This window comes from Asterias amurensis, chromosome 8 (assembly GCF_032118995.1).
Source record: "Asterias amurensis chromosome 8, ASM3211899v1".
In the NCBI taxonomy this organism is placed as follows: domain Eukaryota; kingdom Metazoa; phylum Echinodermata; class Asteroidea; order Forcipulatida; family Asteriidae; genus Asterias; species Asterias amurensis.
The window spans coordinates 24,308,749-24,336,633 of record NC_092655.1 but is presented as its reverse complement, the minus strand read 5'-3'; the positions used below and the strand labels follow the sequence as shown (position 1 = coordinate 24,336,633).

The following is a 27,885-nucleotide window of genomic DNA, read 5'->3' as shown; positions in this document are numbered from 1 at the left end:
TATTAGTCTTGAAAGTTCTGGATTACAAATTAAATGTTTTGTTTTAACGAAGGGTATAAATTCTTTTCAAGTTATGGTTTTGTATTTCACAGTGATGTTTTTTTGACATATTAAAAAATGCAAAAAATACAAAATAAAAATGTTTGCCTTTTCGTTTGCGGGTCATTTTTTGACGTTTTGTTAATGTTTTTCACTTTTTAAAAATTATTTTTTTAATCATGTGAAGCTATGAAATTGACATATTATCAATTAAAAATTCTAAATTATGCTAATATTGCAGAATTCGTTCGAGTAAAACAGATCTTCACCTTCAGATTTGAGCAAAATGCAACATTTTGTCACCTCCCTGTACTGTATGTGTTCTATTATCCGAATACGCGGCTGGCTGGCTATTTCGGAAATACGCTGCTCGAGTCTCGTACCCTGACCATCACTATAAACCCTACGACAATCTCATTGAACCATAGGAACCATACTATACCGTCCAGAGTATAGTCTGGCCCGATCTAAAACATTACGGATACGGGGATCAAGTGGACAGGAAGCGTACTATATCCCACAATTCCGTTTTCGCACATATAAGAACGAACATCGCACATGTATATTAAATTATCGCATATGTATACCGTCACAAAACATCGCATACAAATGATCGCATATAATATACTACAAAATTATCAAACATATATTAAAACTTATCGCATCTCTATTGCAAATTATCGCACATATATTGCAAATTATTGCACATATATTACAATTTATCGCACATATATTACAATTTATCGCACATATATTACAATTTATCGCACACATATTACAATTTATCGCACATATATTACAATTTATCGCACATATATTACAATTTATCGCACATATATTACAATTTATTGCATATATATTACATTTATTGCATATGTATTACATTTGTTGCATATATATTACATTTATTGCATATATATTACATTTATTGCATACATCAAATGAATATCGCACATATGTGACAATTATCGCATATATATGAGAAACATCGCACATATATTGTACATTATCGAATAATGCAACGTTTGACACGCCATATGCTGCTGGTTTGTAACGTTAAGTTCAGAGTTGGTTAAGGTTTGCACACCAGGCTGAAGTGAGCACCGTGTTTGGGCCCAACACTAAATCGGGCCCAGCACCGAAATTCTCCTCAGCACCGAATTTAAAAAAATCCGCAAACGACCGTCAATACACGTCGACACCATCAGGGATGCTTTATCAGCATACCTAACTTTAACGAAATTTGTGTCACCTTTAAATTATGAAATTTCAAGATTTTCTTTCAGGGATATGTTTGTTACATCCCTGAACATATCTCCTGGGCGGAAAAATAATCTCAGATTACTAATTAGCTCAGCCCAACTAATTAAAGATTGTCTCAAATTAGCATGTGTATAAATAATGTACTAAGTGCGGCAGACATACCTAACTTTGACGAAATTTGTGTCACTTTTAATTTATGATATTTTAATTTTTTCTTTCATAGATATGTTTGTTACATCCCTGACCACATCTCCTAGGCGGAAAAACAATCTCAGATTACTAATTGGCTCAGCCCAACTAATTAAACATTGTCTCAAATTAGCGCTTACGTATATAGCAACATAGTGTATACAAAGTGCGTGTATAGACATACCAAACTTTAACGAAATTTGTGTCACCTTTAATTTATGAAATTTTAATATTTTCTTTCAGGGATATGTTTGTTACATCCCTGATCATATCTCCTGGGCGGAAAAATAATCTCAGATTACTAATTAGCTCAGCCCAACTAATTAAACATTGTCTCAAATTAGCATGTGTATAAATAATGTACTAAGTGCGGCAGACATACCTAACTTTGACGAAATTTGTGTCACTTTTAATTTATGATATTTTAATTTTTTCTTTCATAGATATGTTTGTTACATCCCTGACCACATCTCCTAGGCGGAAAAACAATCTCAGATTACTAATTAGCTCAGCCCAACTAATTAAACATTGTCTCAAATTAGCGCTTACGTATATAGCAACATAGTGTATACAAAGTGCGTGTATAGACATACCAAACTTTAACGAAATTTGTGTCACCTTTAAATTATGAAATTTCAAGATTTTCTTTCAGGGATATGTTTGTTACATCCCTGATCATATCTCCTGGGCGGAAAAATAATCTCAGATTACTAATTAGCTCAGCCCAACTAATTAAACATTGTCTCAAATTAGCATGTGTATAAATAATGTACTAAGTGCGGCAGACATACCTAACTTTGACGAAATTTGTGTCACTTTTAATTTATGATATTTTAATTTTTTCTTTCATAGATATGTTTGTTACATCCCTGACCACATCTCCTAGGCGGAAAAACAATCTCAGATTACTAATTAGCTCAGCCCAACTAATTAAACATTGTCTCAAATTAGCGCTTACGTATATAGCAACATAGTGTATACAAAGTGCGTGTATAGACATACCAAACTTTAACGAAATTTGTGTCACCTTTAATTTATGAAATTTTAATATTTTCTTTCATTGATATGTTTGTTACATCCCTGACCACATCTCCTAGGCGGAAAAACAATCTCAGATTACTAATTAGCTCAGCCCAACTAATTAAACATTGTCTCAAATTAGCGCTTACGTATATAGCAACATAGTGTATACAAAGTGCGTGTATAGACATACCAAACTTTAACGAAATTTGTGTCACCTTTAATTTATGAAATTTTAATTTTTGATTTCATAAATATGTTTTTTACATCTCTGACAACATCTCCTAGGCGGAAAAATAATCTCAGATCACTAATTAGCTCAGCCCAACTAATTAAAGATTGTCTCCAATTAGCGCTTGATATATAATAGCCACATAGTTCAACAAAGTGCCGGTAACATACCTAACTTTAAGGAAATTTGTGTCACCTTTACTTTATGAAATTTTAATATTTTCTTTCATAGATATGTTTGTTACATCCCTGACCACATCTCCTAGGCGGAAAAATAATTTCAGATCACTAATTAGCTCAGCCCAACTAATTAAACATTGTCTCAAATTAGCGCTTGATATATAATAGCCACATAGTGTATACAAAGTGTGTGTATAGACATACCTAACTTTAACGAAATTTTTGTCACCTTTAATTTATGAAATTTTAATATTTTCTTTCATAGATATGTTTGTTACATCCCTGACCACATCTCCTAGGCGGAAAAATAATCTCAGATCACTAATTAGCTCAGCCCAACTAATTAAAGATTGTTTCAAATTAGCGCTTGTATATAGCCTATAATGTACAAAGTGCGGATACATACCTAACTTTGACGAAATTTGTGTCACTTTTAATTTATGAAATTTAAATATTTTCTTTCATTGATATATTTGTTACATCCCTGACCACATCTCCTGGGCGGAAAAATAATCTCAGATCACTAATTAGCTCAGACCAACTAATTAAACATTGTCTCCAATTAGCGCTTACGTATAAAGCCACATAGTGTATACAAAGTGCGTGTATAGACATACCTAACTTTAACGACATTTGTGTCACTTTTAATTTATGAAATTTTAATATTTTCTTTCATAGATATGTTTCTTACATCCCTGACCACATCTCCTAGGCGGAAAAACAATCTCAGATTACTAATTAGCTCAGCCCAACTAATTAAACATTGTCTCAAATTAGCGCTTACGTATATAGCAACATAGTGTATACAAAGTGCGTGTATAGACATACCAAACTTTAACGAAATTTGTGTCACCTTTAATTTATGAAATTTTAATTTTTGATTTCATAAATATGTTTTTTACATCTCTGACAACATCTCCTAGGCGGAAAAATAATCTCAGATCACTAATTAGCTCAGCCCAACTAATTAAAGATTGTCTCCAATTAGCGCTTGATATATAATAGCCACATAGTTCAACAAAGTGCCGGTAACATACCTAACTTTAAGGAAATTTGTGTCACCTTTACTTTATGAAATTTTAATATTTTCTTTCATAGATATGTTTGTTACATCCCTGACCACATCTCCTAGGCGGAAAAATAATTTCAGATCACTAATTAGCTCAGCCCAACTAATTAAACATTGTCTCAAATTAGCGCTTGATATATAATAGCCACATAGTGTATACAAAGTGTGTGTATAGACATACCTAACTTTAACGAAATTTTTGTCACCTTTAATTTATGAAATTTTAATATTTTCTTTCATAGATATGTTTGTTACATCCCTGACCACATCTCCTAGGCGGAAAAATAATCTCAGATCACTAATTAGCTCAGCCCAACTAATTAAAGATTGTTTCAAATTAGCGCTTGTATATAGCCTATAATGTACAAAGTGCGGATACATACCTAACTTTGACGAAATTTGTGTCACTTTTAATTTATGAAATTTAAATATTTTCTTTCATTGATATATTTGTTACATCCCTGACCACATCTCCTGGGCGGAAAAATAATCTCAGATCACTAATTAGCTCAGACCAACTAATTAAACATTGTCTCCAATTAGCGCTTACGTATAAAGCCACATAGTGTATACAAAGTGCGTGTATAGACATACCTAACTTTAACGACATTTGTGTCACTTTTAATTTATGAAATTTTAATATTTTCTTTCATAGATATGTTTCTTACATCCCTGACCACATCTCCTAGGCGGAAAAACAATCTCAGATTACTAATTAGCTCAGCCCAACTAATTAAACATTGTCTCAAATTAGCGCTTACGTATATAGCAACATAGTGTATACAAAGTGCGTGTATAGACATACCAAACTTTAACGAAATTTGTGTCACCTTTAATTTATGAAATTTTAATTTTTGATTTCATAAATATGTTTGTTACATCTCTGACAACATCTCCTAGGCGGAAAAATAATCTCAGATCACTAATTAGCTCAGCCCAACTAATTAAAGATTGTCTCAAATTAGCGCGTGATAGCCTAAATAGGTACAAAGTGCGGGTAACATACCTAACTTTGACGAAATTTGTGTCACCTTTAAATTATGAAATTTTAATATTTTCTTTAATAGATATGTTTGTTACATCCCTGACCACATCTCCTAGGCGGAAAAATAATATCAGATCACTAATTAGCTCAGCCCAACTAATTAAAGATTGTCTCAAATTAGCGCTTACGTATAAAGCCACATAGTGTATACAAAGTGCGTGTATAGACATACCTAACTTTAACGAAATTTGTGTCACCTTTAATTTATGAAATTTTAATATTTTCTTTCATAGATATGTTTCTTACATCCCTGACCACATCTCCTAGGCGGAAAAACAATCTCAGATTACTAATTAGCTCAGCCCAACTAATTAAACATTGTCTCAAATTAGCGCTTACGTATATAGCAACATAGTGTATACAAAGTGCGTGTATAGACATACCAAACTTTAACGAAATTTGTGTCACCTTTAATTTATGAAATTTTAATTTTTGATTTCATAAATATGTTTGTTACATCTCTGACAACATCTCCTAGGCGGAAAAATAATCTCAGATCACTAATTAGCTCAGCCCAACTAATTAAAGATTGTCTCAAATTAGCGCGTGATAGCCTAAATAGGTACAAAGTGCGGGTAACATACCTAACTTTGACGAAATTTGTGTCACCTTTAAATTATGAAATTTTAATATTTTCTTTAATAGATATGTTTGTTACATCCCTGACCACATCTCCTAGGCGGAAAAATAATATCAGATCACTAATTAGCTCAGCCCAACTAATTAAAGATTGTCTCAAATTAGCGCTTACGTATAAAGCCACATAGTGTATACAAAGTGCGTGTATAGACATACCTAACTTTAACGAAATTTGTGTCACCTTTAATTTATGAAATTTTAATATTTTCTTTCATAGATATGTTTGTTACATTCCTGACCATATCTCCTAGGCGTAAAAATAATCTCAGATTACTAATTAGCTCAGCCCAACTAATTAAACATTGTCTCAAATTAGCATGTGTATAAATAATGTACTAAGTGCGGCAGACATACCTAACTTTGACGAAATTTGTGTCACTTTTAATTTATGATATTTTAATTTTTTCTTTCATAGATATGTTTGTTACATCCCTGACCACATCTCCTAGGCGGAAAAATAATCTCAGATTACTAATTAGCTCAGCCCAACTAATTAAACATTGTCTGAAATTAGCGTGTGTATAGACTATATATGTAAAAAGTGCGGGTAACATAACTAACTTTGACGAAATTTGTGTCACCTTTAATTTTCGAAATTTTAATTTTTTCTTTCATAAATGTGTTTGTTAAATCTCTGACAACATCTCCTAGGCGGAAAAATAATCTCAGATCACTAATTAGCTCAGCCCAACTAATTAAAGATTGTCTCAAATTAGCGCGTGATAGCCTAAATAGGTACAAAGTGCGGGTAACATACCTAACTTTGACGAAATTTGTGTCACCTTTAAATTATGAAATTTTAATATTTTCTTTAATAGATATGTTTGTTACATCCCTGACCACATCTCCTAGGCGGAAAAATAATATCAGATCACTAATTAGCTCAGCCCAACTAATTAAAGATTGTCTCAAATTAGCGCTTACGTATAAAGCCACATAGTGTATACAAAGTGCGTGTATAGACATACCTAACTTTAACGAAATTTGTGTCACCTTTAATTTATGAAATTTTAATATTTTCTTTCATAGATATGTTTGTTACATTCCTGACCATATCTCCTAGGCGTAAAAATAATCTCAGATTACTAATTAGCTCAGCCCAACTAATTAAACATTGTCTCAAATTAGCATGTGTATAAATAATGTACTAAGTGCGGCAGACATACCTAACTTTGACGAAATTTGTGTCACTTTTAATTTATGATATTTTAATTTTTTCTTTCATAGATATGTTTGTTACATCCCTGACCACATCTCCTAGGCGGAAAAATAATCTCAGATTACTAATTAGCTCAGCCCAACTAATTAAACATTGTCTGAAATTAGCGTGTGTATAGACTATATATGTAAAAAGTGCGGGTAACATAACTAACTTTGACGAAATTTGTGTCACCTTTAATTTTCGAAATTTTAATTTTTTCTTTCATAAATGTGTTTGTTAAATCTCTGACAACATCTCCTAGGCGGAAAAATAATCTCAGATTACTAATTAGCTCAGCCAAACTAATTAAAGATTGTCTCCAATTAGCTCTTTTTTTACGTACAAATAATGTACTAATTGCGGCAAACATACCTAACTTTGACGAAATTTGTGTCACCTTTAATTTATGAAATTTTAATATCGTGCGTCTGACACCTCAAGTTCCACATAGGACGGTGCCAGACCGATAGTGGGCTCCAAACTGGGACTAAAACTCGATCTAATATCGTGTCTCCGTGTCGCTATGTGGAACGTACTGACACTCTCCAACGCTGTATACACGGAAGCCATGTCTCATTAACTGACACGCTACCGAATAAGCATCGCTGGTCTTACCGAAGCTCGTATCCCAGGAACTGGAGAACGCCGTATCGATCAGTATACAATGTACCATTCGGGCAATTCAGGCCGCACGGAGGGAGTTGCCTTGCTCCTTAATAACAAGGTCAGTTAATCCCTAACGCAATGGACACCAGTCTCAAACCGGATCCTTCATGCCCGGCTCCATCAACCAACTGGACCACTCATTCAATCTACTCCACCCCATGACCAACAACTTGTCATTGGCGATCTGAATGCTGTAAGCGGAAAAGTACGTGCAGGTTACTAGCGTGTTGTGGGAAACTTCGGTTCCGGACAGCCAATTAATGATACCTCGGCACGCCTCCTCAACACGTGTTCCCTCGCCAACCTGTCAATTGTCGGCTCCTTCTTCAGACGGAAAGAAATTCACAATCTGACGTGGCTATCCAATGACGGTTGCACCAGGAAGGAGACTGACCATAACAAGATATTCCTCTCTCTTCAGCTCCTACAGGGTCTACAGAGGGGCAGAGGCTCCAGCTAACACACACCACCGATAATTTGTTGGCGTGATCAAAATCCAGGTCTACCGCAAACCACAAAACCAACCGCCAGACGGTTCTATGTATTAGCTCACTAACACGCAACTTTCTGCTGCTTCAGAATCCATCGGCAGCAGCAGACCACAGCGACGTCCCTGGCTGACTCCAAGTACTCTGGACGTACTTGACCTGATGAAGCTCGCAGACCTAAGGGTGCTATTAAAGCTAAGGCCAAGAGCGACCTTGAGGAGTTTTATAACGACCTCGCCGACAATGCCGAAGAAGGACTGCAAAAACAAACCCCCGTCCTACCTTCCAGGCCATCAAGTGCATGCGCGTCCCCCCACAACAGGGACAAAGCACCTCCCCAATTACAAAAACTGATGGCAGTCCCTGCAAGTCGGTCGAGGAGACTCTTGCCCGCTGGCGTGAGCACTACAGCACCTGAAGTACGTTGAGCTATCAGGAAGTTAAATAATGGGCGTGCTGCAGGACCTGACGGCATTTTTCCTGAGCTGCTCAAATGTGCAGAAACCCCAATCAGTGCTGCCCTCCACAAGCTCTTTCAAAACATAAAATAGTCCTCTGGTAGGGTTCCTACTGAATGGAGGGATGGCATTATCATCTCCCTGTACAAAAGAAAGGGGTATCGAAACCAGTGCAGCAGCTACAGACTTATAACTCTACTGTCTGTCCCTGAAAAGGTGTTCAGCCATGTTCTGCTCTCCTGCTTAGAACCCATACTCGCCCGTCACCGACGACCCAACCAGTCTGGTCTACAAAAGGCCGGCCTACTCTGTATGCCGTGCTTGCTCTCCGACTTCTTCCAGAACTCCACCGTGAATTTGAGAGGCCTCTCTACGTTGCCTACGTTGACATCAAGGCAGCTTTCGACTCCTTGGATCGCGATGCTCTTTGGAAGGCCCTGAAAGCAACCGATGTCCCACCAATACTGCTTTCGTTGATTCAGGACCTGCACATGGGCTGTGCATCCACTGTACGTATTGGAAGTGACGTTTCCAACCCCTTCTCTACCACCCCGGGTGTCAGTCAGGGCTGCATCCTTGCCCCAACTTTATTCTGCTGCGCCAACGACTGGATCCTAAACCGCTGTGAGTCAGACTTCGGAATAATGGTCGGGGACACATCCTTCACAGATCTGGACTATTCTGACGACGCTGCTCTGTTCATAGGAGAGCCTGCCCAGTGGCCTGTCTCACTCCAAAGATTTGAGGAAGAAGCTGGGATGATGGGGATGCACACGTCATGGGCCAAAACCAAGATCCAGAACTGCACCAGCCTCGGCCCACATCCCGCCTAAGTCACCGTTGATGGTAACTCTGTCCAAATCACACAGAAGTTCAAGTATCTCGGCTGTGACATCCATTCCTCAGGCTACTCCTCCCGACATTCTCTGACGCCTGGGGCTTGCCTCATCCACCATGGACACTCCGAGCTGATAACACACGAAGGCTTTAGCCTCAGGTATCAACGACGCATTCTCGGTGTCCGGTGGTCTGATTTAATCTCTACCGCAACAATCTCGGAGACCACCGGCATCGAGCACCTCCGTGTGACTATCTCCCGGAAACGTCATTCCCTCTTTGGCCATGTCAGACGGCTCCTAGAGGAAGCAGACTTTGAGTTCCGCGCCGGCCAGCTGTGGCAATCAGCAGCAGAGCGCAGTGGTTGGGTGGCTCTACGTTCCCCCTGATGGATCAAGAGGAGGATGATGATGATGATGATGATGATGATGATGATGATGATGATGTTGATGATGATGATGATGATGATGATGATGATGATGTTGATGAAGATGTTGATGATGATGATGACGATGACGATGATGATGATGATGATGATGATGATGATGATGATGATGACTGCATTGAGTATTTCCCGTACCATCAATGAATTAATTGGCAGCATCCCACAACAACCTACCGTTTCAATATCACCAACTGCGCTGGCCAACCATTATGTCACTTCTGAAATTTTTTGAAGATTGTTCAGCGATCTACCAAAAGATGCATCCTTACAGTCAGGTGTCTTTCCTGAGAGTCTGGGGGTGCAATAGTAACACCAATCTTGAAAAAGCCTTCAATGGACAAAGAAGATCTCAAGAATTATGGCCCAGTTTCTAACATCCGCTACCTGTCCAAAGTCATTGAAACGGTAGTCTGCTCCCGAATCACCCAATACCTGGACGACCACAAGCTACTCGACCCATTGCAGTCAGCATACAGAGTTGGTCACAGCACCGAGACAGCTCTGTTCGGGGTACACAACGACATCCTTCGCATAATAGTCAGCAGCAGAGCCGTTTTCTTGGTAATGATCGACCTCTCTGCTGCTTTCGATACCCTTGACCACGATATCCTACTGCAACGCTTTCGTAATCAATTCGGGATCGCTGGAACTCCTCTTCAGTGGTTCTCGTCCTACTTTACAAGAAGAACACATTGGGTCCATGCTGCAAGTGCATCGGCATGGAGTCAACTACCACATGTACGCTGATGACATTCAAAGCTACCTAGATTTTGATCCTTCCATCCCGTGTGATGCTGAGTGCTGCTTGTTCAGGCTATCTAACTGTATCCAGGATGTCCAAACCTGGATGCTTGCAAACAAACTCATGCTGAATGAAAACAAAACAGAGTTTTTCATAGCATCAGCACCATATCAATACAAACGTCTTGAGCTACTAAGACTCACCAAAGGTAACACAACCATCAATCCTGTCTCATCCGTTTGGAACCTGGGAGTAACTTTTGACAACTCCATGTCAATGAGTGAACATATCACTGGAGTGAAGCAACATGATCTCAACCGCTTACAAAGACTCCAAAACAAGGCCGCTCGACTGATCCATAAGAAGCCAAAATATTCCCATGCCAGACCTCTGCTCACGGATCTACATTGGCTTCAAGTCGACCAGCGGATCAATTTTAAGACGGCACTGAACATGTTCAAAACTGTATCCAATACTTTCCCGTCCTACATTTCAGACACATTAGATCTCAGCAAACTAAAATCTGGTGGTACCTCGATCCTCAAAGAAGTTTTGAAACCGTGCATTCTCCATCGCTGGTCCCCGCAACTGGAACTCACTCCCAACAAATATCCAGAACGCTTCTATTGTAGAACAGTTTAAACGACTTTTAAAAACACATTTTGTTTAATCGTTCCATCTAATGTGTTTTTGATTCTGTCACTTTTTGTATTTTTGCTTGCTATTCTTTTTTCTCTTGTGGGTTTTTGGGTGCATTATCCCTAGCGCTTTGTATCCTTTGGAAAATGCGCTCTACAAAAACGGTTGTATTATTAATCAAAGATGGCGCAGGTTAGGGAATTAATGGGTGCGATCGGATAGCTTCCCTGGGTCTACCCCGCGGTGCTCGCTCGGGTGAGCCCCCGACAAGAGCTAAACGAACGATCACTCACCGCTCTCGTAGTGACGTCATGCACCTGGGGCCAGTCCCCAAGTGACCCACTCCACAAGCAGGGCACTGGGGGCTGACCACCTGAACCCCCTGGAATGACGTCAAAGCTATTCGAACGCACCGGGGCAGACCGGGGTCGACTCAGGGAAGCTAAACGAACGCACCCAATAGTGGGTGCGTTCGATAAGCTTCCATGGGTCGACCCCGTAGTGCTCACTCGGGTGGGCCCCTTGGGATGATAATACCTAACCGAACGATCACACTCGCCCTCTCGTGGTGACGGCATGCACCTCAGGTCACCCCAAGTGACCCACTCCACAAGCACTTGGGCTGACCCGGGAACGTATCGGAGCAGACCGGGTCGACCCAGAGAAGCTAAACGAACGCACCCAGTATAGATAGATATAACTTTTGTAAAGAAAATCGTATGACCTTAACTTCCGGGCCGTATTAACCCTGGGTCAAAGTTTGCCTTCTGGTTTTTTTCTCGAGCTTATCTTCAGAATAACTAACGATTGAGATTGATTTTAACAACGAAACTCAACAGGTAGTTGAACCTTAGTATCAAGACACCACAAACCTCATTTCGTTATAATGACGTCATCGGGAATCAAATTAAATTAATTTGTAAAAATCATGTGGCGCGAACTTTTGGGGGAAATCCAAACAGCGCTCTCTTTGGTCCAACGAAGGAGGGCGCTGCTGGGAATAACAGAAAATCGCAATAGTTGAGTCATAAGTTTAATCTTAGCTTCTTGTTCAAACCGGAGGTTAAACTTTAATTCATAAATACCTCAGACAGTTTCGCTAGTCATATTGGTGGAATCGCGTCACGTGGGGGTGTTTAAACCGTTGATAATGACCAGTGTTTATAACCGGAGACTCCGCGCTAGTCTTGATGCAAGACGTTTCTGGTTACGGGCGATGCAGGCGCTGTCGATGAGTTGGCCGCGCTGTGTGTGAAAGGAAAACCAGCGAATATGCACCCCCAAGACTATACAAACATGCGCACGAACGGAACTGGAAAACACACGCGTACGGACATCGTACATGTGCATGTAACATGTACTACTGAACGGTACACCATGGAGGTGGAAACATACAGAGCTCAAGCACTCGGAAACGATAAGTTTTACAGAGTTTCATACATTATTACGCTTTTTAACCAAAAAAGTATTTATGAATGGGAATCAAAGTGTGTTGAATCGGTTTTCAACTAGTGGTTTAAACCCGCCGAGGTCTGGTTCTTGATAAAATTATCAAGAACCACGCGCTTATTAGAGACAATCTTTAATAAGATGGGCTGAGCTACCTAGTGGTCATGGAATGTTTTTCCGCTCAGGCGATGTGTTTAGGGATGTATCAAACATATGTATGAAAGAAAATTTTAGAATTTCGAAAATTAAACGTGACACAAACTTCGTCAAAGTAGGTATGTTACCCGCACGTTGTAATACATTATGTGGCTATACACATGGTAATTTGAGACAATCTTACATTAGTTGGGCTGAGCTAACTAGTGATCTGAGATTATTTTTCCGCCTAGGAGATGTGGTCAGGGATGTAACAAACATATCAATGAAAGAAAATATTAAAATTTCATAAATTAAAGGTGACACAAATTTCGTCAAAGTTAGGTATGTTACCCGCACTTTGTATACACTATGTGGCTATTATATATCAAGCGCTAATTTGAGACAATGTTTAATTAGTTGGGCTGAGCTAATTATTGATCTGAGATTATTTTTCCGCCTAGGAGATGTGGTCAGGGATGTAACAAACATATCTATAAAAGAAAATATTAAAATTTCATAAATTAAAGGTGACACAAATTTCGTTAGAGTTGGGTATGTCTATACACGCACTTTGTATACACTATGTTGCTATATACGTAAGCGCTAATTTGAGACAATGTTTAATGAGTTGGGCTGAGCTAATTAGTAATCTGAGATTAGTTTTCCGCCTAGGAGATGTGGTCAGGGATGTAACAAACATATCTATAAAAGAAAATATTACAATTTCATAAATTAAAGGTGACACAAATTTCGTTAAAGTTAGGTATGTTACCCGCACTTTGTATACACTATGTGGCTATTATATATCAAGCGCTAATTTGAGACAATGTTTAATTAGTTGGGCTGAGCTAATTAGTGATCTGAGATTATTTTTCCGCCTAGGAGATGTTGTCAGAGATCTAATAAACATATTTATGAAAGAAAAAATTAAAATTTCATAAATTAAAGGTGACACAAATTTCGTCAAAGTTAGTTATGTTACCCGCACTTTGTACATTATAGGCTATACACGCGCTAATTTGAGACAATGTTTAATTAGTTGGGCTGAGCTAATTAGTGATCTGAGATTATTTTTCCGCCCAGGAGATAGGGTCAGGGATCTAACAAACATATCTATGAAAGAAAATATTAAAATTTCGAAAATTAAAGGTGACACAAATTTCGTTAAAGTTAGGTATGTCTATACACGCACTTTGTATACACTATGTGGCTATTATACATCAAGCGCTAATTTGCGACGATCTTTAATTAGTTGGGCTGAGCTAATTAGTGATCTGAGATTATTTTTCCGCCCAGGAGATGTGGTCAGGGATGTAACAAATATATCAATGAAAGAAAATCTTGAAATTTCATAAATTAAAGGTGACACAAATTTCGTCAAAGTTAGGTATGTTTGCCGCAATTAGTAAATTATTTGTACGTAAGAGCTAATTTGAGACAATCTTTAATTAGTTGGGCTGAGCTACTTATTGATCTGAGATTCTTTTTCCGCCTAGGAGATGTGGTCAGGGATGTAAGAAACATATCTATAAAAGAAAAAATTAAAATTTCATAAATTAAAGGTGACACAAATTTCGTCAAAGTTAGGTATGTATCCGCAATTTGTACCTATTTAGGCTATCAAGCGCTAATTTGAGACAATGTTTAATTAGTTGGGCTGAGCTAATTAGTAATCTGAGATTATTTTTCCGCCTAGGAGATGTGGTCAGGGATCTAACAAACATATCAATGAAAAAAAATATTGAAATTTCATAAATTAAAGGTGACACAAATTTCGTCAAAGTTAGGTATGTTTGCCGCAATTAGTACATTATTTGTACGTAAGAGCTAATTTGAGACAATGTTTAATTAGTTGGGCTGAGCTAATTATTGATCTGAGATTCTTTTTCCGCCTAGTAGATGTGGTCAGTGATGTAACAAACATATCTATGAAAGAAAATATTAAAATTTCATAAATTAAAGGTGACACAAATTTCGTTAAAGTTAGGTATGTCTATACACGCACCTTGTATACACTATATGGCTATATACAAACACTAATTTGATACAATCTTTAATTAGTTGGGCTGAGCTAATTAGTAATATGAGATTATTTTTCCGCCTAGGAGATATGGTCAGGGATGTTACAAACATATCAATGAAAGAAAATATTAAAATTTCATAAATTAAAGGTGACACAAATTTCGTTAAAGTTAGGTATGTCTATACACGCACCTTGTATACACTATATGGCTTTATACAAACACTAATTTGATACAATCTTTAATTAGTTGGGCTGAGCTAATTAGTAATATGAGATTATTTTTCCGCCTAGAAGATATGGTCAGGGATGTAGCAAACATATCAATGAAAGAAAATATTAAAATTTCATGAATTAAAGGTGACACAAATTTCGTTAAAATTAGGTATTTCTATACACGCACTTTGTGTACACTATATAGGCTATATACAAACACTAATTTGATACAATCTTTAATTAGTTGGGCTGAGCTAATTAGTGATCTGAGATTTTTTTTCCGCCTAGGAGATGTTGTCAGGGATGCATCAAACATGTTTATGTAAGAAAAAACTAAAATTTCATAAATTAAAAGTGACACAAATTTCGTCAAAGTTAGGCATGTCTATACACACACTTTGTATACACTATGTGGCTATTATATATCAAGCGCTAATTTGAGACAATGTTTAATTAGTTGGGCTGAGCTAATTAGTAATCTGAGATTATTTTTCCGCCTAGGAGATGTGGTCAGTGATCTAACAAACATATCAATGAATAAAAATATTGAAATTTCATAAATTAAAGGTGACACAAATTTCGTCAAAGTTAGGTATGTTTGCCGCAATTAGTACATTATTTGTACGTAAAAAAAGAGCTAATTGGAGACAATCTTTAATTAGTTGGGCTGAGCTAATTATTGATCTGAGATTCTTTTTCCGCCTAGGAGTTGTGGTCAGTGATGTGACAAACATATCTATGAAAGAAAATATTACAATTTCATAAATTAAAGGTGACACAAATTTCGTCAAATTTAGGTATGTCTATACACGCACTTTGTATACACTATGTTGCTATATACGTAAGCGCTAATTGGAGACAATCTTTAATTAGTTGGGCTGAGCTAATTAGTAATCTGAGATTATTTTTCCGCCTAGGAGATGTTGTCAGGGATGTAACAAACATATCTATGAAAGAAAATATTAAAATTTCATAAATTAAAAGTGACACAAATGTCGTTAAAGTTAGGTATGTTTGCCGCAATTAGTACATTATTTATACGTAAGAGCTAATTTGAGACAATGTTTAATTAGTTGGGCTGAGCGTATTATTGATCTGAGATTATTTTTCCGCCCAGGAGATGTGGTCAGGGATGTAAGAAACATATCTATGAAAGAAAATATTAAAATTTCGAAAATTAAAGGTGACACAAATTTCGTCAAAGTTAGGTATGTATCCGCAATTTGTACATTATAGGCTATACACGCGCTAATTTGAGACAATCTTTAATTAGTTGGGCTGAGGTAATTAGTGTTCTGAGATTATTTTTCCGCCCAGGAGATGTGGTCAGGGATGTAAAAAACATATCAATGAAAGAAAATATTAAAATTTCATAAATTAAAAGTGACACAAATTTCGTCAAATTTAGTTATGTTACCCGCACTTTTTACATATATAGTCTATACACACGCTAATTTGAGACAATGTTTAATTAGTTGGGCTGAGCTAATTAGTAATCTGAGATTATTTTTCCGCCTATGAGATGTGGTCAGGGATGTAACAAACATATCTATGAAAGAAAATATTAAAATTTCATAAATTAAAGGTGACACAAATTTCGTTAAAGTTGGGTATGTCTATACACGCACTTTGTATACACTATGTTGCTACATACGTAAGCGCTAATTTGAGACAATGTTTAATTAGTTGGGCTGAGCTAATTAGTGATCTGAGATTATTTTTCCGCCTATGAGATGTGGTCAGGGATGTAACAAACATATTTCTGAAAGAAAATATTAAAGTTTCATAAATTAAAAGTGACACAAATTTCGTCAAAGTTAGGTATGTTTGCCGCAATTAGTACATTATTTATACGTAAGAGCTAATTTGAGACAATGTTTAATTAGTTGGGCTGAGCGTATTATTGATCTGAGATTATTTTTCCGCCCAGGAGATGTGGTCAGGGATGTAAGAAACATATCTTTGAAAGAAAATATTACAATTTCATAAATTAAAGGTGACACAAATTTCGTCGAAGTTAGGTATGTCTATACACGCACTTTGTATACACATGTGGCTATACAAGCGCTAATTGGAGACAATCTTTAATTAGTTGGGCTGAGCTAATTAGTGATCTGAGATTATTTTTCCGCCTAGGAGATGTTGTCAGAGATGTAACAAACATATTTATGAAAGAAAAAATTAAAATTTCATAAATTAAAGGTGACACAAATTTCGTCAAAGTTAGTTATGTTACCTGCACTTTTTACATATATAGTCTACACACACCCTAACTTGTGACAATGTTTAATTAGTTGGGCTGAGCTAATTAGTAATCTGTGATTATTTTTCCGCCTAGGAGATGTGGTCAGGGATGTAAGAAACATATCAATGAAAGAAAATATTAAAATTTCATGAATTAAAAGTGACACAAATTTCGTCAAATTTAGTTATGTTACCCGCACTTTTTACATATAGTCTATACACACTCTAGTTTGAGACAATGTTTAATTAGTTGGGCTGAGCTAATTAGTAATCTGTGATTATTTTTCCGCCTAGGAGATATGGTCAGGGATGTAAGAAACACATCTATGAAAGAAAATATTAAAATTTCATAAATTAAAAGTGACACAAATGTCGTTAAAGTTAGTATGTCTATACACGCACTTTGTATACACTATGTGGCTTTATACGTAAGCACTAACTTGTGACAATCTTTAATTAGTTGGGCTGAGCTTATTAGTAATCTGAGTTTATTTTTCCGCCTAGGAGATGTGGTCAGGGATGTAACAAACATATCAATGAAAGAAAATATTAAAATTTCATAAATTAAAAGTGACACAAATTTCGTCAAATTTAGTTATGTTACCCGCACTTTTTACATATATAGTCTATACACACGCTAATTTGAGACAATGTTTAATTAGTTGGGCTGAGCTAATTAGTGATCTGAGATTATTTTTCCGCCTATGAGATGTGGTCAGGGATGTAAAAAACATATCTATGAAAGAAAATATTAAAATTTCATAAATTAAAGGTGACACAAATTTCGTTAAAGTTGGGTATGTCTATACACGCACTTTGTATACACTATGTTGCTACATACGTAAGCGCTAATTTGAGACAATGTTTAATTAGTTGGGCTGAGCTAATTAGTAATCTGAGATTATTTTTCCGCCTAGGAGATGTGGTCAGGGATGTAACAAACATGTCCCTGAAAGAAAATCTTGAAATTTCATAATTTAAAGGTGACACAAATTTCGGTAAAGTTAGGTATGCTGATAAAGCATCCCTGGTGGTGTCGACGTGTATTGACGGTCGTTTGCGGATTTTTTTAAATTCGGTGCTGAGGAGAATTTCGGTGCTGGGCCCGATTTAGTGTTGGGCCCAAACACGGTGCTCACTTCAGCCTGGTGGTTTGCACTGCTGACCCACATTTTGTTCTCAAACATTGTCAAAACATGTCAATGTCGCACAATGCAAGTGCTTTTTTACAAAGTGTTTTGAAAAATGGAATCGGACGTTACGTGTGTCAGTTGCAGAGGCTCACTCTTCAGTTCAGCAAGGCGGGAGGGAGTGCAAAAGGAGTTAGGTAAGTCAAAGTGTACCGTTTTGACTTTGTGTTTTGGACATGTTCTGTGTAGTTAGTAATGGACTGGGCATTTTTCATGCAAAACTCAGCACCCGTACCCCCTTGCACAAGTTAACCAGTTTAACAGTTGCAATCTTGGCACCACAAACTTATATTAAAACATTTATAAAACTTGGCATATGCACATTAATTAATACGAATTCGGGATAACTTTCCGTATGGCGCCACCACTTTTTCACTCATTTTTACAAAAAGGGATATCTCATTGAGGTAAATTGAGATATTATTTCATATCGAATGAAAAAGTGGTGGCGCCATACGGAAACTTTTCCCGAATTCGGTACATTTTCGGTTTTTGTTGTGTTGATAACTCGGAAAACTTATGTTATTATATAATTATTAATATTATAATGAATAGGGTAGATGGCCTTAGCTTTCGATCCAATCCGGACCTTCTTCAGAGGCATAAAACAAGTACAAACAAATACATATCCATTTATAGAAAAAGAGAGGGGGAAAGGGATTAAGGAAAGGATCCAGAAAGAAGCGGGGAAAAAACAGCCAATCAAAGTTTCTATTTCAGAGATAATATAGGTGGCTATGAACCAATAGGAGTGAAGTGGCGAGGACAAAGGATGTTTAGAATGAAAGGATGGGTTACTGGACCATAGAAGTGGTAAATGTATTGTTCGACAACAATGCAGGGAGACATGAAAGGGTAGGATTAGAGAGCAAGTTGCATCATGATGCAACTAACAATGGTCAATTAATAAGAATAGCAAGATCAAAGGTATGATGATTTTAAAAATAGGTATGAGGGACCTGTGGAAAAAAAGGGGGGGGGGGTTACTTACATCAGATAGTTACAGTGATGAATTTATAAAAACAACTTTAAACAAGATTAATTTATACTTTATGTACAGAATATATACAACATATAAGTTCTAAGGCGGAAGTGAAGTGGAGGGTAATGAGAAGTTATTTAACACCAGTGTTTATGTTAAGTCCAAAGGGTTTGACTGTCTTGAGTTGGTGAATCCAGTGTGATTCTCTACTCTTGCGGTGTGTGTCATCACCATTGCAAGCTTCAATCACCAGAAGTTCAACGTCAATGACACTATGATTGGGGCTGTTGAAGTGGATAGATACTGGGTACGTTTCTTAGTCTTTATGGAAGAGACATGATTCGCAAAGCGAAGACTAAGTTTGGTCTTAGTCTCTCCTACATGTTGTAGCCCACATCTCTTACATGATATGACATAGACTACATTAGACGTGCTACATTCAGAGTCGGTCTTGATGTTGTATGAAGAGCCAGTTGTATGACTCTTCACCTTAAGTGAGGGCTTAATGTGCAGACACGTTTTGCATTTGGAACGGGTACATTTGTGACAGCCCAGTATATCTGTCGGGGGTTGTGTTTGGACTGCTGGGGGAAGTTTGGCCCTGACTAGTATGTCACCAAGGTTCTTAGGGCGGCGGAATGCAACCATGGGAACCTTAGGGGTTGCTGAGTGTAACCTGCTGGAGGAGTGAAGTATAGGCATGTTATTATTGAGAATTGAGGGAAGTTTGGGTAGTTTGGGGTGGAAGGTAGTGACCAAAGCAACTCTATTGGTCGGAGCTTTTTTAGCTCCCGTGTTAGTCAACAGAGTATGACGAGGTACGTTGAGAGTCCTGTTGGTAGCAAGTTGGACTCTACGTTCGCTGTGTCCCCTAGATACAAGGTGTTTCCTTAGCTCTGATGAGCGCCTCTTGAACAGGGTATCTGTGGAACAGATACGTCTGATACGTAAGGCCTGACTGTAAGCAAATGCCTTCTTACAGTGACTAGGGTGACAGCTATTGGAGAGAAGGTACTGGTGGGTGTCGGTTGGTTTACTGTAAACATCTGTGACAAGGCCATTAGGAGACTTGGTTATTGTTAATTATTAATATTATTATATAATCTGCAGTGCACTGCCACCACTTTTTTCGATCATTTTTACAAAAAAGTGATTTTTTTTGCTTGTTTGTTTGTTTTGTTATATTTTAAGAGTCCCTGCCTGTAAGAATGTACCAAATTAGGGGGGGGTGTGATTCATGGGTTCGCAGATCTTCTTCCAAAAAATTAGAGTGATACACCATCATACCAAACGAATAAATCCAAAATTTTAGTTTGCTGACGCTTTCGGTTTTGGAGTTACCAGTTATCAAAGTTTGGGCCAAAAAGCCCTCAAGAAACGAATAGTACATTCCCTGTAAACACAAAAACGTGCGCCAAGGTCATCCCAGAAAAAGTAAAACATTTTTTGAAACCTCCAGTTGGGCTTATAACAAAAGTATAAAAAAAAAATTGGGATCTCGTTGGCGCATCATGTTACGCGCACCTGAACCTTTGACGAACAGTGCCCTCGTGCCACTTTCAACGCCTCATAACTCAGCGCGCCTATAAGATCCCATAAATTGAACAAGTTCAAATGAAAGAGCTTGCATCCCTAAAACAAATTTAAGTGCAAAGTGAGTGGGATCTCGTTGGCGCAGAGAGATAATAGAGGTCAAAGTTCAAATTTTACCAATATATTGCGTTTTCGCACCTCCATAACTTCGCGCGCCAACAACAAAAAATTGTTTTTATGGCAACTGGGTATTGGAACAGTTTTCATCTAATGACAAATGAAAAAAGAATCTTGGGATCTCTGCAACTTGCATGTCAAAAGATTTTTTGAAAATTTTCTAAAGTATTGTCATTCCACACATTTTGGCCTAAATTGGCACATTATTCACTTTTTTCATCACTGTAAGTATCTGTGCCAACAAGATCCCATCAATGTTTTCTTTTTTGGTTAAGTTGAGTGTTCCTAAACAGATATCAATTGAAAAATAATTGGGATCATGTTGGCCCCGCCAATATAACAAAGGTCAAAGGTCATATGAAACTACACTACTGCCTATTTCGGGCGATTTTGCGTCGTCTAGAAATCCACGCGCCAATATGATCCCATTAAGCTGTCTGCGTTTTATGATTATATAGATTCTCAGCAACACATAAAAAGCAAAAACCAAATGGGATTTGAGTGGCGCTAACAAATATTACAGATCAAAAGTTCACAATACATGCCTATACTTATGCATTGCTGTGGCAACCGAAAGTGAGAAATATCCCCCAATTTGAAAATGTTGGCAAACCATGAAGGGGATAGGTCTCCAAAACGAATTTTGGTCAAGAGATAGACTGGACTTGTTTTTACAAATGGTGTTAGTTTAATGTTGGTTGGTAACTGTTGCCAAGGTCAAAGGTTACAAAGAATATGGGTGTTTTTTATATTTTCTGTCAAGAGCCAACTTCAGAGCCTTTTCAAGATTTTATTTAATGAACAAGGGCTCTTTCCTTTATGTTGGGGAAAACCACTTATAATATCTAGGCACATGTGATTGTCCCAAATTAATTATAGAGCCCTTGTTCATTTGATAAAATGATGACATGGCTTTGAAGTTGGCTCTCCACAGAAAATATTGGTGTTTTGTAATACATTTTCTGTCAAGAACCAACTTCGAAGCCCTGTCAACATTTTATCAAAAAAGGATGGGCTCTATTATTAATTTGGGACAACCATATGTGCCTAGATATTATAAGTGGCTGTCCCAAACTGAAATGATAGAGCCCTTGTTCTTTAAATAAAATCTTGAAAAGGCTCTGAAGTTGGCTCTTGACGGATATATAAAAAACACCCATATTCTTTGTAACCTTTGACCTTGGCAACAGTTACCAACCAACATTAAACTAACACCATTTGTAAAAACAAGTCCAGTCTATATCTTGACCAAAATTCATTTTGGAGACCTATCCCCTTCATGGTTTGCCAACATTTTGAAATTGGGGGATATTTCTCACTTTCGGTTGCCACAGCAATGCATAAGTACAATGTGTATAGGCATGTATTGTGAACTTTTGATCTGTAATATTTGTTAGCGCCACTCAAATCCCATTTGGTTTTTGTTTTTTATGTGTTGCTGAGAATCTATATAATCATAAAATACAGACAACTTAATGGGATCATATTGGCGCGTGGATTTCTAGACAACGCAAAATCGCCCGAAATAGGCAGTAGTGTAGTTTCATATGACCTTTGACCTTTGTTATATTGGTGGGCCAACATGATCCCAATTATTTTTCAATTGAAATCTGTTAAGGAACACTCAACTTAACCAAATACAAGAAAACATTGATGGGATCTTATTGGCATAGATGCTTACAGTGATGAAAAAAGTGAATAATGTGCCAATTTAGGCCAAAATGTGTGGAATGACAATACTTTAGAAAATTTTCAAAAAATCTTTTGACATGCAAGTTGCAGAGATCCCAAGATTCTTTTTTCATTTGTCACTAGATGAAAACTGTTCCAATACCCAGTTGCCATAAAAACAATTTTTTGTTGTTGGCGCGCGAAGTTATGGAGGTGCGAAAACGCAATATATTGGTAAAATTTGAACTTTGACCTCTATTATCTCTCTGTGCCAACGAGATCCCACGCACTTTGCACTTAAATTTGTTTTAGGGATGCAAGCTCTTTCATTTGAACTTGTTTAATTCATGGGATCTTATAGGCGCGCTGAGTTATGAGGCGTTGAAAATGGCACAAGGGCACTGTTCGTCAAAGGTTCAGGTGCGCGTAACATGATGCGCCAACGAGATCCCAATTTTTTTTTTTTACTTTTGTTATGAGCCCAACTGGAGGTTTCAAAAAATGTTTTACTTTTGTTGGGATGACCTTGGCGCACATTTTTGTGTTTACAGGGAATGTACTATTCGTTTCTCGAGGGCTTTTTGGCCCAAACTTTGATAACTGGTAACTCCAAAACCGAAAGCGTCAGCAAACTAAAATTTTGGATTTATTCGTTTGGTATGATGATGTATCACTCTAATTTTTTAGAAGAAGATCTGAGAACCCATGAATCACCACTTGGTACACTCTTACAGGCAGGGGCTCTTAAATCTAAATATCACTATCAATCAGGTTATGTTTGTTTGTTTGTTTATTTTCAAATATTACATTTTTTCTGAAAACATCTATTTTTGAGTTAATTTATGTAATACTAATGCAGGCGTCAACTTGAAGCGTGGACCGACTCTCCTCACGTCATCACCTTTCTTCACCTGAGCCAATTATGTATAGGGTCAGGATTTCACCACCACTTCACTCTATCAGCAAATGTGTTAGTCCAAGCTTCACCCTTTGAATTATTTCCATAGGTGAAGCTACCACCACGCAACACACATTATTATACACATACACAGTCGCGATCGCTAGCCTGAACATCTGACGTCTTTCCTTGCTGATAAGGTATAGACAGGGGACCAGTCTAGTTCGCCTCGTTGCTAACTTTCGCTAATGTTGGCGGCGCACAGCTCGTTCAACTCGAAATGAGATAGGTAGCAAACGTGCGCAAACTTGGCAACATTTGCGCAAGTGGAACGCACCACAGGATGCAGTTTGCAAGGTGGTGCGGCGCGCGATGTTAGAATGTGTGTATTTGTGTGGGCAAACTTCAGTCGAAACATTGGGCGCACGCAAATTCCAAGTTGGCCTGCGCATATTTCAAAACAGGCCATCTTCAAAGATTGCATCACAATTATAGTTGTTTGAAACGCCACGACTTTGACATACTTTCGGCGCGACTGATGTCGTGGATTCGATGTCACATCACCAAACACAAATAAGGCTCGTCAACGCTTCACCCTTTTCATAAACTTTATAGGTAACACTTCACCCATTTTTTAAAAAAGAACGTTACGGCTTCACTATAACAACAAATTATTGACCTCAGGCGTCGGCATCGAAATGGCGTAAATATTTTGCGACCTCTGAGGAGGGTCGGTCCACGCTTCAAATTGACGCCTGCATAAGTTGAATTAGTTTTTAGTTAGAATAGATGCATTTAACTTATTTCATAACAAATGAAAAAAGTGCAGTTGTAGCAGGAAACAGAAACTTTTCAGAATCTAGTTGTGATAACGCAACCCTCCTCCCGACGGCCGCAAGGCCGGAGGGTTATGAGATTCTCTCGAGTGGCAAACGGCAATCTGGTCCATCATGTACAATTTCAACAGCTACATGTAGTTAATCCTCAATTACTGACTAATCTAATGATCAATGAACACTCGAAACACCATTGAGAAAATATTTGGGAAGAAAAAGGACAAAAACTTACCAGATCCCGGAGCGAGTTCCCAGGTTATATTTTGAACCTGTCGCATCACTTTGCAAACGCTTTATTTTTTAGTCACCAAGCGCTGAACCGCAGGTACCAGCCTGTTGGATTGACAAACTGCCAAGCCGCAGCCAAGTTGGACTAAATCATTCTTTGAAAGGGGGGTGTTACAAGGCAGTGCTGCAGTGCGTTCACACCATATGAGTGAGCGCCGGGTTTTGTAATGTAAAGGGACAGCAACTATTCCGAATCCAATATTTTTAATAGTTTTAAGTTTGTATTACAAAATAAAATACAAATAACAGGATGGAGAACATATTTTCGTAGTAAACCCCCAAAATACTAGAAATGATGAAAAATACAACTGAAATACATTAATGTGGTTTAATTCAACTTTTTAAGCAGCAAAAGCGACATTAATTACAGACAATGCACACACTGAAGTTGAACATCGCCCATGCGCAGCGCCAGCAATGGCTCGCTCATTGTTGACCACTGACCAGGCCGTCTGGCAAAAATTCCCCGTTGCCCGCATTCAGCAAATCTATCTCCGTTGAATCCCCTTTAAAATTGAACCGTCCTCTAGTCTTACTCTTAGCCATGCATCGTCAACCAAACACTTTTAATGCCCAACTGCCCATTAAAAACATCAACAAATTTACGCAAACTAATAGTTCAACAGTGTTTTGAAAACTGACCACCCAGCAAGTTTACAGGAAAAAAATTATCTGACGTATTTCCTCAGAAGCAGTTATGAAGACTTATTAGCAAACAATGGTTATGACAGCGTTAACAAAGCAACTACATGTATCATTATTAACAAGATTCAAACCAGTCCTTATTGTGTAAGTACGTCACTTTATTTAACCACTTGACCCTTCCAGCGAGTGATTGCTTTGTGCCAAGGTTTTTAGTAAAAATAGGTCGATGCCGAGTTCATAAATGGTGCCGACATTCATGGGTGCCCAGTTTGCAGGTGGCAAGTCTGTGGGTGCCAAGATTGCAGGGTGCCAAACTTGCAAGGTGCTGAGTTTGCAGTGTGCCGAGTTTACATTGTGCCGAGTTCGCGAGGGGCCAAGTTTGCAAGGTGCCGAGTTAGCAAGGAGCAAGGTGCCGAGTTCGCAGGGTGCTGAAGTTGCTGGGTGCCAAATTTGTGGGTGCTGAGTTTGCAGAGGGACGAGTTTGCAATGTGCTCAGTTTGTGAGGTGTCAAAGCGACTTGTATTCAAGTACTTTTACTAGTGTAGTGTACATGTAGTTATACATGTTGGTAGTAAGTAGAGTAGAGGACGATTCATTCATAAAAATGTAGTTGTCCATGTCACAAAATAGTTAGGTCTATATAACTATAAATGTGATTTGAGTAGATCCGCAATGTTTACCACCAGTCATGCTAGTGTTATGCCCGGTTTATACTTCCTCAGTCCTGTAAATGCATTGTGAATGTTCTGTGTCTTGGGGATGTTTTAGATGTGTACGGTGTAGTACAAAGGAAACTGAAGTTTTTGCTGGCTATGACCATGTAATGTTAATCTAGATCAACAACCATTTTAAACACTTACAGCCTTACAGAGGTCCAAAATGTTAGACTCCTTAAAGGCAGTGGACACTATTGGTAACTACGCAAAATTTGTATCAGCATAAAACCTCACTTGGTAACGAGTAATGGGTAGAGGTTGGTAGTATAAAACGTTGTGAGAAAAGGCTCCCTCTTTAGTGGCGTAGTTTACGAGAAAGAAGTAATTTTCCACGAATTTGATTTCAAGATCTCATATTTAGAATGTGAGGTCTCAAAATCAAGCATCTGACAGCACACAACTTCGTGTGACAAGGGTGTTTTTTTCTTTCAAAGTTATCTCGCAACTCCGATGACCAATCAAGCTCAAATTTTCACACGTTTGTTATTTTATGCATATGTTGAGATACACCAAGTGAGAAGACTGGTCTTTGACAATTACCAATAGTGTCCAGTGTCTTTAAAAAATCTAGAAGTAACTACTTCTAGAATGACATGATTGATGCTTCCACAGGTAGGCCTAACCAAGACAAATACATGTAATACGCCTAGTAATTAGTGCCAGTACATTGGACCCCGATTTCCTCTGATTTTCAAAACAACTTTCATTTCATGGCTTTGCTTATGGAACCAGGTATTTTACTCATGTGCTTGCGTACTTCATAGTGAGGCAGTCTTCACTTACTCATAATTTGGCATTTGTCCTGTAAGCAACAAACGTGAGAGATTGGGGCTACATGTAAGCCCAGAATTCAGCAGTAGACAGAGCCATGAAGTTGGCTACATGTATACAGTAATTGATAACCTGGCTCTTGTTTCCATTCACAGAGACTTCATTGAGCAAGACGTCATTGACTTCGCAGAAAAACATCCACAGATTGTTATGTATGTCACACCACACAGGAAATACACTCATCCCAAAGTGGTTGCAGAGTTCTGTAAGTGTTATGTGATGGTATTTTATACATGTTAAACACAAACATTCTGTCTAAAAGAAAATTTGTATTTATTTCTCAACATCCTTAGTCCTTACATGAATTAAGAACAAACAATTAAATTGAAGTCACCCCGTCGTACACAAAGTATTCATCAGAAATTCATGTTGTCCGAATTGGTCCAAAATATAAGTTTATAAATCATCATGATCTGATAATGTATACAGAGAACAAACTTTTCTTGAGTGAATACATACATTTGACAGCAATAGCTTCTCTTACCCTTGAAATTACTAGTAGGCTTATAATATAATACTCAAATGTACAAAATTAGCAGCTGATATTAAAATATTGAAATACATTCTGCTCCCTTTCTTTTCATTTCAGTGAATGGAACCAAACGCAGTATAAACCTCGCTAACTTATCAAGAGATGAAGTCCTTGGGGAGGTTAATCTATTAAGGACGCAATCAGGACTGGATATTGTACGTATCCGCAAACAATGGCATACAGATAGCCCTAGTATACAAGGACATTGGCATCCATTCTATAATAAACCAACCGAACTAAACGTGGACAACTTCCCGACTGCCAGCCCAACATTTAGCAAACCAGAAAGACGACGATTACCTAACATGACTGAAGAACTCATTCAGGAACTCAAGGAACTTAAGGAACTCAAGCAAACTGGAAAATGA

The 27,885-nt window shown here is 37.7% G+C and overlaps 2 protein-coding genes across 3 annotated transcripts; both read left to right on the top strand.

The window, feature by feature from the left end:
- The first annotated feature begins 1,085 nt into the window (after nt 1-1,085).
- Nucleotides 1,086-27,885, top strand: LOC139940483 (large ribosomal subunit protein mL43-like). 2 transcript variants are annotated; one of them, XM_071936764.1, is made up of 4 exons: nt 1,086-1,124; nt 18,378-18,545; nt 27,081-27,190; nt 27,575-27,885. In XM_071936764.1, the coding sequence occupies exons 2-4, from the start codon at nt 18,415-18,417 to the stop codon at nt 27,883-27,885; spliced, it is 552 nt and encodes a 183-aa protein (XP_071792865.1). In that variant the 5' UTR covers nt 1,086-1,124; nt 18,378-18,414. The 2 variants fall into 2 exon arrangements, with proteins under 2 accessions (XP_071792865.1, XP_071792864.1); XM_071936763.1 differs by lacking the exon at nt 1,086-1,124 and having other exon boundaries at nt 18,375-18,545.
- LOC139940298 (uncharacterized) lies at nt 10,471-11,154 on the top strand. Its single transcript, XM_071936486.1, has one exon. The coding sequence runs from the start codon at nt 10,471-10,473 to the stop codon at nt 11,152-11,154; it is 684 nt and encodes a 227-aa protein (XP_071792587.1).

Coding starts and splice junctions, on each gene's coding strand:
- LOC139940298 (XM_071936486.1), top strand. CDS start 10,471: ATGCTGCAAGTGCATCGGCATGGAGTCAACTACCACATGTACGCTGAT.
- LOC139940483 (XM_071936764.1), top strand. CDS start 18,415: ATGTCAATGTCGCACAATGCAAGTGCTTTTTTACAAAGTGTTTTGAAA. Junction 18,546..27,080: donor GGGAGTGCAAAAGGAGTTAG/GTAAGTCAAAGT, acceptor TTCCATTCACAG/AGACTTCATTGAGCAAGACG. Junction 27,191..27,574: donor CAAAGTGGTTGCAGAGTTCT/GTAAGTGTTATG, acceptor TTTTCATTTCAG/TGAATGGAACCAAACGCAGT.